Source organism: Etheostoma spectabile, chromosome 14 (genome assembly GCF_008692095.1).
Source record: "Etheostoma spectabile isolate EspeVRDwgs_2016 chromosome 14, UIUC_Espe_1.0, whole genome shotgun sequence".
NCBI classification, from domain to species: Eukaryota; Metazoa; Chordata; class Actinopteri; order Perciformes; family Percidae; genus Etheostoma; species Etheostoma spectabile.
In genome coordinates, this window is record NC_045746.1 from 15,162,757 (window position 1) to 15,178,127 (window position 15,371).

The 15,371-nt window shown below is 39.4% G+C and overlaps 1 protein-coding gene across 5 annotated transcripts in view; it reads left to right on the forward strand.

Moving 5' to 3' along the window:
• The first annotated feature begins 3,124 nt into the window (after positions 1-3,124).
• The window catches only part of rbms3 (RNA binding motif, single stranded interacting protein), a 277,803-nt gene continuing 265,556 nt past the window's right edge, over positions 3,125-15,371 (forward strand). Inside the window, exons 1-2 of one of the 5 annotated variants that reach the window (XM_032535593.1) lie at positions 3,125-3,382; positions 5,554-5,742. In XM_032535593.1, coding sequence (XP_032391484.1) covers positions 5,569-5,742 — 174 coding nt within the window. In that variant the 5' untranslated portion in view covers positions 3,125-3,382; positions 5,554-5,568. Of the gene's footprint in view, positions 3,383-3,417; positions 3,710-3,883; positions 4,131-5,553; positions 5,743-15,371 lie in introns of those variants that run through there. The other 4 variants (XM_032535585.1, XM_032535590.1, XM_032535589.1 and 1 more) reach the window with 4 other exon arrangements.

Below are 15,371 nucleotides of genomic sequence, written 5' to 3' on the forward strand. Positions count from 1 at the left end.
GACACTGGCTTTTAGTGAAAGCTGCAGCTTCCCAGGAGTGTGGCATGCCACGACAACAGATGAGAGCCGCTTCACTGTGCCTCAAGATCCCTCTCTTGAGTTGGTGCTCCTTCTATGGAATGGATGTTGAGCAACATTGGAGTTCGACACTGTAAAAAACCACAGGGTTCAAGTGATAGATTGAGCCATGTAGTAGCTGAAAAGTCTGACTCATAAAATCATCCATGAAAACCCTAAAATAAAACCTCTGAAAGCAATCAACAATTCCATCGCCTACAATGAACAAAGGGAAGGAGGTATGGAATCATTTGTCTTTGAAGTACACAGAATTTACAACACATTAACCCCAATCTATAGTATAACAGCTTACTTTATACAAAAGAGGCACCGTTGCTCATGCTTCTGATCCAAAGTCTCAAAGTGCCCCCTAGTGTTTTTTTTCGGTCTCTGCTTTGAAAAGGGTTTGACCCTATAACATGGTCTCGGTAGTTCACTGTGCTAATTAAGAGGGCATTTTTAGCATGGGATCACAGGTCAGTGTCTAACACAATTGTAGTAAATTAGTGTCTGTGAGGGTAAACTGACTTCACATTACAAAGATTCTGCTATATTGTCAAACATTAGCAGTTGTGTATGTAATGCAAAGAAACCCACCCACGCAATATTAAACTTTGAAATACAGATTTAGACTAACAATAAGATTTAAAAAGATATTAATTAAAGGAAGATATATGTTACAACAAACACAGATTATTTAAATGAAGTGCTGACCAAAATATTTGAATCTGGTTAATAATGTCCTTTCCTCACTAGTACCACCCAACTGCAGTCCCAACTGAACAAATAATACCTTTAGAGCTTTCAAATTCTCACCTTAACACAGGCTTTGTCTTTTTGATTGTGATTGCAGCTTCTCCGTTTATATTGCTGTAGTTCAAGCCACATGGAGCACAAGGATAAAGATGGACAGACTGTGTAGAACAGCTTCCAACGCCATTGCTGATTGACAATACACTCTGTCTTTCCATCTCTCCATAACTCCTTCCCACAACACAACCTGGCACCTTGTCCCACTGGCTGCCCCTGAAGGAAAACAATTACCAGAGAAGCGGAACAACAATACCCAGAAAACATCTGCTTGTGCCGGCTGGGGCCACTGACATGCCTGAGTGTGTGCCCCTGTTGGCTTATATAGAGGACACATGGATACGCCGAGGAGCCCGAGTAAACAGGGCTCCTGCTCCTCGCAGCGTCTTACCCCTCCGCCTGCCGATCCACCTGCCTCTCTGACTGCCTGTCTGCCTTCTCTGGCAATGGCAGCTCCATCCGAACAGATGAGGGCCCGCCTGTCAGAGCAGTTGTTCGTTTGTCTGATACCCTTCTGCTTGGATGAGACGGTGCACCAGTATGGCCTCTAAGTTGAGGCAGACAGGGAGGCAATGAAGATGGCACAATGGGCCAACACCCATATGATGACTCCCTCATGTTATAGTTTAGCATAGCAGATTGGAAGGCCTCATTTAAGGTACACACTGCTCACAGAGCTTAACAATGATCAAAGCACAAAAGACTACAAATAACTGAAGTCTACAGAATAAACATACCACACACCTGACACATAGAGGACCACAGAGCAGCAATATGATTCAAGAGTCAATTTTATTTTAATCATTTCAAAGTGTGTGGTTTGTTGGGATCATAATATCTTTACAAATCCGAACTGAGTTGGTTCATACATGCATCAGGCTAGTCAGTGTTTATTGAGTTTATGTTGCCACCTTGTGGCCATCATTGAGGCTTACTGATAATATGTCTACAGGAATTCCCTGCCAATTGGTTCCCAACCTTTGGGGTTGGAATCCCCAAAGGATCTCAAGAAAAAACGTATGGTAAGATTATGGAGAAAACTAGCAGTTTTTGTTTAATGTAAAATACTGGATACTTTTTCCAGTCCTGGCTTCTGAAAGTCCTACAAATTAAACAATCTGAAAAGGAAAACTCACTTTTTGGTTGAACTGCTCACAACTCAGGTCCACACTAAAGTTACAAACCTCACTTTGTCTTAAGACAAACACGATGAGAACCACAGTAGGTAAATGCAGGGAAAAAATTAAAAGAAATAAAAACTTTTTATTTCAGGGGAAATATATTATATATTTAAAAAGGTGCTATATATAGTATTAGACACATACTGTAGAAGTATGAATGAGGTCAAACTACTCTCAAATCTTAGATTATATTATTATTGTAATATTATTATTATTATTATTATTATTATTATTATTATTATGCATTGCATTGTGAATGCCTATGAGCTTAGACTAATTCTGACACTGCACGAAATACACTGGTGTTATTCAATTGACTAACGGGATCATACTACTACCACACTTATTATTTTATTTATTAATATGAGTATGATTTCTTCTTTACACTGTGCAGGTAACATAATAAATGCATATTCACTGAGTAGCCTAATTGCACTACTTGTTTAGCTATCACTGGCCTGGCTTTATCTCACCTACAGCAAGATCCACTTGGGTTTTGCTGCTTTCATTTACATTAGGAAATGTTAGTGATATTACATTTAGTCATAACATTTAGTCTACTGGTATGTGGTTGTGCAAAATGTACACATTTTTTGCACTTGCACTATGTGAGCAGATAGTTTGGCATAGTAATTTTGGTTGGCCTTGGTTTTTTGTGACCAAGATTTATTTTTTTGCAGTAATTGCCACTTTACTGTTGAATTGAAAACACATTTCTATTGACAGTAACAATCACACATCACAAACTGCACGCTTGCTCATATTTTACTTTTTAGCCTGCAGCACAAAACCAGTCATAGGGTTAATTGATTATAATGTTCCAACGAGGTGCCAATCTTTTCTGCTGTATCCAAATAATTAAACGTTGTTTATGGTGACTTTCAAGATGATGACACGTTTTCCTAATTACAGAGACAAACAGATTTTCAGTTGAATTTTGGGGCAGGTTGAGGTATGAAAGTAAATATCATTGCTTAAAAAAATTTCGAGGAGCACTGAAGGCATCATTTTTGACACGGGCTCGGTGGTGTTAACAGGGAAGTGGGAGGGAGGAATCTTTGGTGACACGCCTTCCCTAACAGTGACAGCTGCGGGTTGTGCAGCTCTGACACCGTGCACTGCCTCCTCAGCGGTGACTGAAGTGTCTCGCAGCCTCTCTGCCAGGTTCTGACGGAATAACTTCTCATACAACTAAATGAACCGGCTGCCTGTTCTGCCCCAGACTGCCTTAGCTTTCCGTGTAAGAGCAACAACAGACATGTAAAGCAAGTTGCCGTACCGCTTCTTCCTCTTGATATGCTTCTGATATAACGAGGAGCCAAGAAGTGACAGAGGTATTTCGGCATTCTTTTGCGACTTGTTTATGTTTGTGTGCTGCCGCCAAACGCTGTCGAAGCTACCGTAACAACACAGCCACAGAGCTAGGAGCACTGTCAGCAGCGACAACCCCTCGTTGATGTTAATAAGTCGCTCGAAGCCCGTGTGACACCGTTAGACAATATGTTGGTGGAGTTGTTTATCTGTTTTAAGTCAAATGGCTATATGTAACTGCATCCTCATTTGTGTATAAGCGTGAACTGGAGGACAAGCAGGCGGATGCACATTTGTAACTCAGGAAGGAGACAACTTTGAACGTTTTTGCAACAATCGTCACTTACTAGGTAACTAGTACAGATACATAGGTTTACATAGGCAAATATAACTATAAAAACATGTTATACCAGTCAGAGTTTTGCACTATTAGTCTCAATTAATTAGGCTTTTGTAACGGTTTTGCGAACTTACGGACCTACGTCCAACGTTCGTCAAAGGGGTTAATTCTGGGCCAACAGGCGCGTTCACCTGTGATATCAAGGCGCCAAGTTCTGTAGCCCGTCTCGCTGCTCCGTGTGCTGCAGCGTTAAACAATGTTTAGCTAAACGTCCTCCAGGGCATGTATTTATGAGGCAGCTCATCTCAGGTGTGAGAACGAGTAACTGAACTCATAACTTATTGATGGCCCCAGAATGCAGAATGAAGCAACTCTGCTTAACATCACTGGGCTGATGATTTCAGATCTGATCTGTCCTTTGGACGATCGAGGGGATTTCTCTTTACTTTGTTTGTCTCTGCTTTATTGGTTAGGGACTTAAAACACTGCACTTGCTTCTGATATAATGCAATGAAACCTTCACAGTATGTTCTAATCACAACAACAAGGAAAGCATTTTGATCCAAGGTACAGATCCATGTTCCTTGTTTTTCTTAGTTTGGCAGGTTCAAACTTTTTAATATTTCTTTTGCACCCAGCTCTTATTGTTTCTTAACACATCTTTCATTCAGTGAAAAAGATGAAAATGGTAAGTCATTGCAGAGCAAAATTCTTGTTTTGACCATCCACTATCAGATGCAGATATGGGGTCGGTCAGGATCCGCTGCAGTACAGCACCCTGAAGCTTGTATGGATTAGTTTTGTGCAGTCAGTGTGTTTGGTTTAAGAGGGTTTCTGCTCTAACCAACAGTAAATTGACCCAGATGTACAGTATGTACAGTAAGTGGTAACCACAGGTTAAATATACAATTTTCTGCAATAAATGTTGACTTGTCATAGCAAAAAAGCACAGGTGCAACACATTTTGTTAGCAATGGCTCAGTTCTATCAAGTGCCCCAGGAAGCCATGACAGTGAGCCCGCAGGCACAATACCAGGACCCTGAAAATAGCTTGCCTAAACAAAATACTGCCATCATTAATGTTATTTATTACACCTGTGCTTATCCTGCTTGATATGTCAAAGTGTGAGTGAATAAGGTCTATACCAAAATACTAAAAAAAAAAACCAGTATAAAAAGCTTCAGGGCTTACTTTCCCATATTAGGATGGGGATCATCCTTAATTAAAAGAAACATATATTGCTTTCCCTCAGTTTTTTTTGTACTAGTGATAGATGACTCATGACAAAAGTGTTCTTAAAGTGTTCTTCTTTATCTGTTTAGTTAATTTTATTATAAAGATTGATAATAATGATGTTGAACCAACAACACATCATTCTTCATTAGGCCTATGTGTTGTCCTGCATAGAAATGTTTGGAAAACAGTGCTCGATTATACAGTGTATATAAGTTTTAGTACAAAACAACCCAGGGGCTATAAGTAAACGTTTTATTTCTTTTACCAATATTTTTTGTTACACAAAGCTACAGTAATTATAATAGGGGGACTGAAGCTTAAGGCACATTTTCCAAAACTAATTAAAAACAAACAAACACATAAATTAACTTTGTGTACTTATATAAATGGTAAGATATACATATAATGTTGATCTGTTATCTTTAGCTTTTTGTAAATTATGCTGCTGTGCATTATTACGATCTTTTGTAAAGCCCTCATGTAAGACAACTCTTGGTTTGCACATAAATGCTTGATGTAACCTTTAGAAGTATCTCCATATATATATATATATATATATATATATATACACACACACACACATAAATATCATCTGTTTACCTGCCTTGCTCCTCCAGGCATTGCAGAGGAAGATGGAGGTCCAGCATGGTGTTCAGCAGCCGAAGCCCCACCCTGTGGGCTCTCCTCAGTCAGGGGCCAATCAGCAGAATGAATGTGATGACAGACAGACGGATGCCAGCGGCAGGCCTTCTGCTGACAACCACAGTAAGGATGCACAACCAGCGAGCCAGAAAGACGACAAAAAAGTAAGTCACAGGCTCCCACTGCTGCACATCTGCAGCTGCTGTGCTGTGCGTGTGTCTGGGTGTGTCTGTACATGTGTGTGATGAGATCCTGCCTGTCTGTTGAGCTGTTCTGGGTAGTACGTGTTGTACTTTCACATAGAGATAATTATTCACTGAGTTATGTCTTTCTGAAAAGACAAGTTGCAATGCAGTTTGCATGCCTTGTGCTGTTTAGTGGTGTCAGGCAACAAGTAACATTGCTAACTGCAGAGAAGTATGGATTATCCTGGACAACCAGTGCTGGAAGAACATGTTTGCTCACTAGCATTGTTGCAAGAAAAAGTGAAACCATAGGTACCTTTGCGCTTTGGCTTCGGTGGTTTTAAAGGAAGTAGGTAATGTGTTTTTATCTTGCCATGAGAACACATAATACAAACCACGGCTATGCAATGTAGATTTAGAATTGCTTAGTATTACATACAGACCTAAGTAACTTATGCAGTCTCCATGTGTAAGTGCTGATTCTCAAATATATCAACTCTCTGCCATCTTGGAGCTCTCTGCAAGTCCAAGAGTGACAGTAAAATCCTCCTTGGCTTTTTTCCATCTCAAGAACGTCAATCATGCTTTCCTGGCAAGAGCCAGAACCTCTTTCCCTCTATCTGCCTGAGAGGCTCTATAGGTACAACAGATATACAAAAACATTCAATGGATAACTGGGCTAACTGCGACTGGCAGCTCAGAATGGGATCCTTGTCATGACTTGTTCTATCAATTTTGAGTCCTTTGAGCAAACGGTAATCCACATAACAATTTATGATCTTTATCTTGTCAAAGTAAAGGGGCTTTTGAAGCATTTAGATAACATCAAAAATGTAAAATAATATAATTGTTTTAGGTGTGGTGGCAGCTAGTTAAAGCAGTAGGCCCTTACTGGCAAGGGATGTACTATTGTTTACTGTATATATGTTAAATATATTGCTTGTGGATATTGTTTAATATCAATACCCAGAAGAAGGCTGTCATGTCGAAACATTGATAAATTATTATTATTTAGTTTGCGTCGTGGTTACGAGTGTGCTACTATCCTTTCTGATACTTGTAGATATTGTACCAAATACCAAACTACTATTTCACCAATTCGTCATAAAATCTGAATCAGCGTTATCCATGTATACAATATATTTTAGAGCCCTCCTCAAATCGATGTACCCACACCCAAAAATGTCTTCGTTTTTATAAATTAATGTTTTGCCATCAACAATCTTCACGTGCAGATGAATTAAATCAGCTTCATTCATTAAATGCTGCTTTTACGTGCAGTCATACTAAAATAAAAGACTTCCAGAATTAGCAATATATTAAATTGCACTATATCGCAGAATATTACAATATATTTAAAATCGCAATAATATTGTATTGTGGCATAAGTATTGTGATGATATCGTATCGGGAGGCGTCTGGTGATTTTCCACCCCTGTAGGGAGTTTCAATAGACTCTCCACAACGCTGCTGGGTAAGAGAACGTCTTCTCTCTTAGATGTAATTGGCTCAATGAAAAAAGCAGGACTTACACACACAGGTCATCACACAATTGGTTCCAACATTTGGCTAAAATAAGTACCTCAAGTACCTTTGCTTCTTAAAGCTCACATTGACATTACGTGTCTGCTTGTATTGCCTACTGATGCGTCAGTGTAGAGGTGGGCAATATATCGATATTATATCAATATTGAGATATGAGACTAGATATCATCTTAGATTTTAGATATGGTAATATCATAATAGGGCATAAGTGGTGTCTTTTCTTGGTTTTAAAGGCTGAATTACAGTAAAGTGATGTCATTTAGTTAATTTACCAGACTGTTGTAACTGTTATTTGCTTTTACCCACTTAGTCATTATATCCACATTACTTATGATTATTTATCAAAAATATTATTGTGTAAATAATTTGTGAAAGCACCAATAGTCAAAACTACAATATTGTTTCGGTATCCATATAGAGGTATTTGGTAAAAAAATATTGTGACATTTGATTTTCTCCGTATCGTCCAGCCCTACGTCAGTGGATTACATCTTTAAGGTAAACTACTTACATTAAAAGTTGTTATGAGGAGTGTTACTGCTGCAGAAGCTTTAGTACACAGTGTTTCTGTTGGACACAGTCATTTGTCTGTCATTGGTTGTTTTTGCCACGTTGTGAAGTAATGAGGCATGCAGGCGTTAGCCTTTTCAATTTAAGAGGTTTTCAAACCAGCTCACAGTGGCAACATCAAACATTTGTTTTTATAGTTTTACATTGTGTGTACACAAGTGGCAGATACCCCTCTTCAATGGGCAGCAAGGCCACAACCCCTGTCATTAAACCTATGTAGGTGTGAGCGTGTGAGTAAGAAAGAGAGAGGGCAGGTTAATTTGTTTTCCTTTTTTAAATTTGTGTGCTCTTTGTTGGTTAATTGGCAGTGGAGCCGTGAAACTGCCTGGCCAACTGGTTGGCAGGCTGGCTACTGCTGCCATTGTGTCATCGATTAGTCTGGAGAGTTATTGGGGGGAAGTGGAGCCAGTGTTCTTGTCCTTGTTAAAGAGCGCTTGCCCCTGGACTGCCCTGTTGTTTTTTAGTGATACATCATAGAAAATGAGCTGGCCCTTGGGCTCTGTCTCAGAGCTGCTGTGGCATACCAGGTCGTCCACAGTTGAGTCAGCTGTTGCTCAAAGGAAGTCAGCTAGTGAAAATAAATTTGTCGGTTTGAATCCCCAGACTGTATCCAGAATCTGAATACCGAGGGTCCAGCATTAAAATTAATTTCACTCCCAACAATTTGCTGATGAAGTACTCTTCAGTGACCACTAGGAGTGTGACGATACACTCACGAGAATGGGTTCACAAGACAAGACAATCCATCCACTCAAAACGTAACATTAACCTACTACTATTTGGCCTGCTTGCAAGCCCAAACAAGTTTGCTGTTGTTTGGTTTACAGGTGTTGTTGGTGTTGGTGACTGGGGTTAAAACTCCTTGTCTTGGCTCTGACGTCCCCATATGGTCGAAGCTCTCCTCAGGTGGGGGCTGAGGTGGATCTCTGCCGTGTTTTGTCGGTGTTTTCCCACATGTTGAAAATGTATTTGTGTTGGTGGGGGGCGCAGGATGTGACGGTGTGGCGCGTGATGGCTGGGTTAGTATAAACTATTCAAACGCAGGTTTATGAACTATTTAGGAAGTGAACCTTTTATGTGCTTTGTCAATTAAATCTGGTTGGTTTGTCAAATGTCATGCTTCAGCAGATAAAATACCTGATTAGCTGGAGTCCTAATATTATATGTATTAACAACTTAACCTTGATACTATACTATGATCCATACAGAAAGTTACATGTTATTATAAATCTCAACACTGTCTCCTTTTAACTCCTGTTAAATCATATAAGACTAAGGCTAGGCATTCTACAGGTAATTCTTTTTCATTTTTTTTGTTAGATCATTCTTTTTTTTTATTCTTTTTTTAGAGTGTTTTAATTCGTGTTATGGGGATCCTAAACAGCTGTTTGGCGCTATACATGTTTGTGTTGCATTCATTACAATCTCATCTGAACAGATTTATGTAATTCAAACAAATCAGTGCAGTTAATGGATACAGGCATGGAAAACAGGAACTGGAGGCAAGGTTAGCAACGATTAGCTGAGATTTATTCCTGGTCAGCTCCGAATAGCAACAATATAAATGGATGGAGTGGAGGAGACTGCTGCGAAGAGGGTGAACCCCACGGCAAGCCCACCAGCAGCATGATGCTACTACCAAACTACTGCAGATCAGTTATACTAAAGAGCGCATTTCAAGCAGAGCCAATGGCATGTACACACTTCCTGTCTCTTAAAGGAGAGTGGCCTCGTTTGAAAGTGTAGTGATCGTTGTGTGGATAGATGAAAAGTTATATTTGTATAATTTATACATTTTCTTTTATGTTAGATAGATACTTACACCTAGGGCTGGGTGATAAATAACTTGAATGTGTATTTTACGTCAGCTTGTTTGAATGAAAATCTGTTTTCTCTTTAACATCCGCTGACGCTCCCCTCTGGGCTCCCGTAGTTCCAAATGGGCTTAGCTGTCCCCCTCCGCATGTTTGCCGTAGAGATACACAAACAACATGGCAGTGGCGGGGACTAACATCAGTTCTTTTCTTAACTAGTTGTTTTGATTACTTAACTGTATTCTCTGCTGAAATGACCGCCACCTTGGGATGCTCTGTACCCGGCTCCCAGTCACCTATTCTCCAATAACTGTACCACCAACTACTGCTGACCTGACTGAGCCCCATGCGGAACACCGGAGAGGTGAACAGCTTTACTCCTGACTTGTTTGGGAAAAGTCTACCTGCCTTAAAAAGGTGTCCGCGTTCCCAGAACAAGTTGAAATTGTCAATAAGATGAACTGGATATTTCATGCAGTTGAAAGCCAAGTGTTCAGTGCCAACAATCTGCTGAATCTCTCAACTCCTCTTCTGACTGGCAGATCAATGAAGTACTGTTTCAGCACTTGTTGCTTTACAAAATCATTTGACCCTATGTGCAGGATAGGGATGTAATGATTAACAGTGTAACAGTAAACGATGATAGAAATGTTGATGGTAACAATTATCTTTTTCATTTAAAATATCCTTAAAATCCCGGTGGAAATCCTGTGTTTAATCCTCCCCAGCGTCATCGGTGGCTCCTGAAGTTGCCGTGGAGGCGCACTGCGCTCAAACAGGTGGAAGTGGACAGAATGTAGCAGTTGTTAACAAACTTATCTTTATATTTTTTTCTTTTCTTTCCCCTTTTCTGACATGTTGAAGTGGTGTGGGTAGCCCAGAACGTAAGTTAAAACTATTCTGTAGCTTGCTAAACTGTCTATGGTTTTACTGCCTCGTTATTTTCAATAAGTGCTGTGCTACGATGTGGATAAGTTTAGCTTGTTTTACGACGTGACACTTATTTGGAGAGAGAGAGAGAGAGATATATATTATCACCTGGATAATATTGCTGTTGCTATGTTTCTTATTGCATAGCTGATAGATGTGCAGATTGTTTATTACTTGTGCAGCCACGTGTTGAAATTCAGGTTGCCAGTAAACAGACCAGCGCTGTGGAGCCACATGCGTAGCTATTAAATGTGTATTGTAGTATTGTTTGCTCCATTATGGATATGTGTTCTGTAATAAATGTGGCTTATTCTCAGTTTGTGATACTGAGCAATATGTTAGATTTATGTTAATTATTACAGATAAATTAATGTAATTCTTAGTAAAGTTTCTTGTTACATGCTATAAAAATACACACTTAAGACATGAAACTTAAAGTCCTTTTAACAAAAAGATAATAAGAACAAAAAACAAATCTAAGAGTGTTGCCAACAGGGACGTTTTAGGACATGGTTAAAGGGGGTTTTGTCCGTTTTTATTTTATTTTTTAAATATTCCATTATCAGAATAATTTGTCATTATAAAGGATTTTGGTAAATGAATATTTAAAAAAACAAACATTTATCAGCCACTAAAAATACCGATAGTTTGTAAAATGCCTAATATCCGCCATTAATATTGGACCACCGATATATTGGTTGAGCTCTACTTATATTTCAAAACCACATAGAACTTCATAACGTCAAATATAACTTTGTAGTTAACTTCATGTTGGATTGTAAATAAATGTCCAAGTCAGACATCTCTGGTTTAAGTTCTTACTGGATGCAAAACAACGGGCCAGTGTTTCAGTAGCCAGTTTTCAACAGTTTTTACAAGCCTATTTTCTATATTTTTGTAATATAATAAACACTGTTACACTTTTTGAAACTATTCTGGCTTGCATAGGCCTATCAGTGCTTTCTGAACATATTGAACACACTTTTAAAAATCCTGTGATAATACCGAAAACAGGGTTATTTTTGGTCACTATAACCATGAGGTTACATTTTAATACAGTTACATCCCTAGTGCAGTGTGATGTTTTTCACAGTTTGGTGGGCAGATTTTTAAAATCTCGGAAAGCAGTAAACTCTTCCTTTTAAGGGTTGAGCAGAAGGTCTTAAAGCTGACCCTGCACTGTAACCTTACCAGTAACCCCTGGGCCTCCGCAGGACATGACCTCTAAACTCCTGTGATAGCATCGGTTTGTGCTCATTATTCTGCAATTAGCTTAGTTGAAATCTCAAAGCATCAGCCAACCACCACTGATGATGAGATACGTTGCTGATTTGAAATATTGCACAAATTGGTGTCATGGCAACCTATTGACCTTTTAACTCATTAACTGCATCGGATGCAGAAATAAGTCGGCAAGCACAAAGCCTATGGCTGCATGCATGAGTAAGCTTGCTGATCCTGCAGTTTTTATAATTGGTCTGTATTTTAACAGTGTGTGTGCGCCTATTATGTCTGTGGCTGTGTGCGCTATTTTTTTTTCATTCTCATATGTATGTAAAACAGACCAATCTATTCCTCGTTGTAGTAATTTGTGTTTTCTGTCCATTAGAAATGAGTCATTTAGGTGTGGGGTGGAAAAGTTGTACTATTGATTATTGCTGTTATATTTGATTACAAAAATGAGAAACATTCAGGCACAGATGAAGCAAATTATATTAGATTTCTCTGACTGAAGATGTGTGCACTTCCAAATGACCAATCAGAAAATTAAAATCTGTGCAGATGTTATGTTAGTTAGGATTTGAATGGAAGTCATGTTTGTTAACCAATAAAATCAACTTGTGTGAGCTCAAAGCAGATAAGTGGAACTTTCTTGACTTTGTGATGACTTGTTGTCCAGATGCGTTTGGAGCATTTGCATAATTGCTTTTCGCTCATCATTACTTTTAAGTTAACTGGAAAAGCAGATGGCTTCTCACCTTGCTCTGCGATTTGGCTTCAGTGGCAGTATGACAGGTTGGGATGTGATTCACATCTGATTGCTACTTTTTCAGAAAGTTCAATAAGCTACGTTGCCTGTAAACTCTGAAACTGTGCAGCAGTTAAACGATTGATCTAACCCAACTTTATATAAAAGTTGTGTTAATATCCAGCAATGATTTTTGCTGTAGGTTGCAGGTCGATCTGAATAAAGATGTCAGGTAAAAGTGCTGAGTAATAGAATAACATGATCATAAATGTGTGACAGGTAAAGTTTTTGTCTTCTTCTTTAGCATTGCTGGAGTGAGCAGAGTGCAGTGAGTTGAGGTAAATATGGACAGACATCCTAAACACCACCTCAACAGCCACCCTCGTCCTCCACTCTACAGATTACCTCGGTGGTAGCTAGCAGGGCCCAGATAATTACCTTGTGTTATTTCTCCTCCCACACATTGCTTTTGAAGTCGTGGCTGCCTGGCAGCCTAGCCGCCTCAGTTCTAATAGCATCCCGGCATGCCATCGATCCCACACCCCTCCTCCGGATATGAATTTGTAGTGGAGCTAGGTTGTGGAGGGAGCAGTCCAGTAGTCTGCTCCAAGCCTCTGCAGATTTCCTAAAGCAGGAAGTTAATCAATATTCCACTATGCCTGATCATGGAAACGGCACAATGCACAAATTACTGTTAAATGCACATTAAACCGCAAATTACAATGTGCTCTTTGCAAGCAAACAAATTGAGAATTGGCAACTTGTCAAATACTGTACATTTACAGATGCAAATGTTTGCCTGTTTTTTATTGCAACAAAAAACCTGAAATTACAAGTCATTTCCTGTTTGAAGCGTCCAGCATGCAGTTTAAAAGTCCTCCGCAGTAGCAGGGACTTTTTTAAAAAGTTCTTACTGCTCCATTTTTATTGAGAAAATTAATAGCTTCTCTGCTCAGCTGTGTTAGTAAATAAAATAAATAAATTGTAGCTGTAATAGTTTTAGATATACTGTGATGTCATAATCCTTTGACAGCACAAAAATCCACTGCCATGCATTTGCCCTTTTCAAGAAAAATACCGTTATCTTTAATGGTAAAATAAAGGTGAAATAGGCTCTGCAGAGAATCTGCAAACCGGCGGCCGCCGTGTCTCTCCATGTTGCCGGGAAGTTGTGTGTGAGTTAATGGGGGCGGGGCTGCGCAGAGAGTAGGCCTAAAAGAGAAATCCAAACACAGGTACAGCTTTACAGAAGAAATGGGTCATGTAACGCAAAATGAAACCATATTGATATAAACAATATTGCTTCGTCTGTGGAGAGGCAGCGGATGCGAGGACATTAGCACTGGTGCGACATAGAGGAAAAATGTTAGTCACACCCTAGAGCCCTGTGAGCTAACAGACGCTAACTAGCACTGGTCACTGCTGTTGTCTGGAAAAACAACACAGACGGGACAAAATGTTGCATTTACAGGTAAACCTTGTGACCGACGTATGACTATCTGTTGTGGAATTTCCCTCACGTTTCTCTGTCCTCTGTGACTGTCTCCATCTAGAAACTAACCTGCGCGGTGCAGGGAACAAGTCTGACTGGTACATGATCAGACAAAGGTTTACGAAGCGGTAGATGGGCTTTGCAAAACAACTGGGAGCGTTCTATGAACAAAATGGCACATTTAAAATATCGCTCGATTACGCAAATTTGATCGTGGGTAGCCAAAAACGTGATCGTGATTAAAATTAGATTAATTGTGCAGCCCTAAGACCGCTTAAAGAAACCTTTGCCGAGTGCTAATTTTGCAGAACTGTAATAAATCCTTGCAGAAACTCTACTAAAATATCCAGCCACAAGTTGATGTAATGCAGAATATACGTCCGCACCCAACGACTAAACAACTGACTGTTACTCGCCAGCCATGACTGAGCTCAGAAACTATGACTGATAAATTCTAAAAAAGACAAAAAGATATGAAGCACCGAACAGACGCTAATTAAAAAGTAAATGTTCTGTTGTTTGACAGTTGATGGAAAACAATTCTTTTTACAACTTGTGCCTGTCTGTCACTGAGAATACTGCATGTCTATCAGGGGAAGTAAATATATTGTTTGTGGACTGTCCAGAGCAGGAGGTAATTGGGTTAGCTTCTGGTTTGGTGACCAAGGTCAAGCCTTAGTCCATGATCTTGTGTATTAGGGACAGATGATCATTAGTGAGAAGGTGAAAGAGCATTAATTGCTTTTAAAATCCTTTGCTCTATTTGTGATCTCTGTATGGATCCCTACTGTAAACATCAGCTTGCCAGGCACATGTGGAATCTTAGGGGTTGTGATGTGCAATAAAATGCAAATGGTACCTCGTCACTAATAGTATTAGTGCAACATTTTGTTTAGATATCTCTTTATCTCAGAAATTGTTTTTTAAAAGATTCTTCAATTAGAGCAGCAACATATATAGATGGTAGGAAATGATAATCAGTGCGACTGGTATGCTAGTTAATGCGTTTTATGACTTGCTCTGGCTATTTGTGGCAACTTTATTTGTGTTCCTGCTTAATATTTTAGTCCATTGGCACTTTAATCTGTCATACAAAAGAAGAGCGGATGATCAAGCACGTCAAATGTGTATCATGTAGTCCTGTATCAATACACAACCTCCTGTAGCGGCTCTATTTATCTCTCATCAGTGAGTTTACTCCTCTGTTCAAAGCATACTCTTAGTATAAACATAGATGACACATTGGCACTCACGCGTGCACACAGCCCCAAAGACACACACACACACA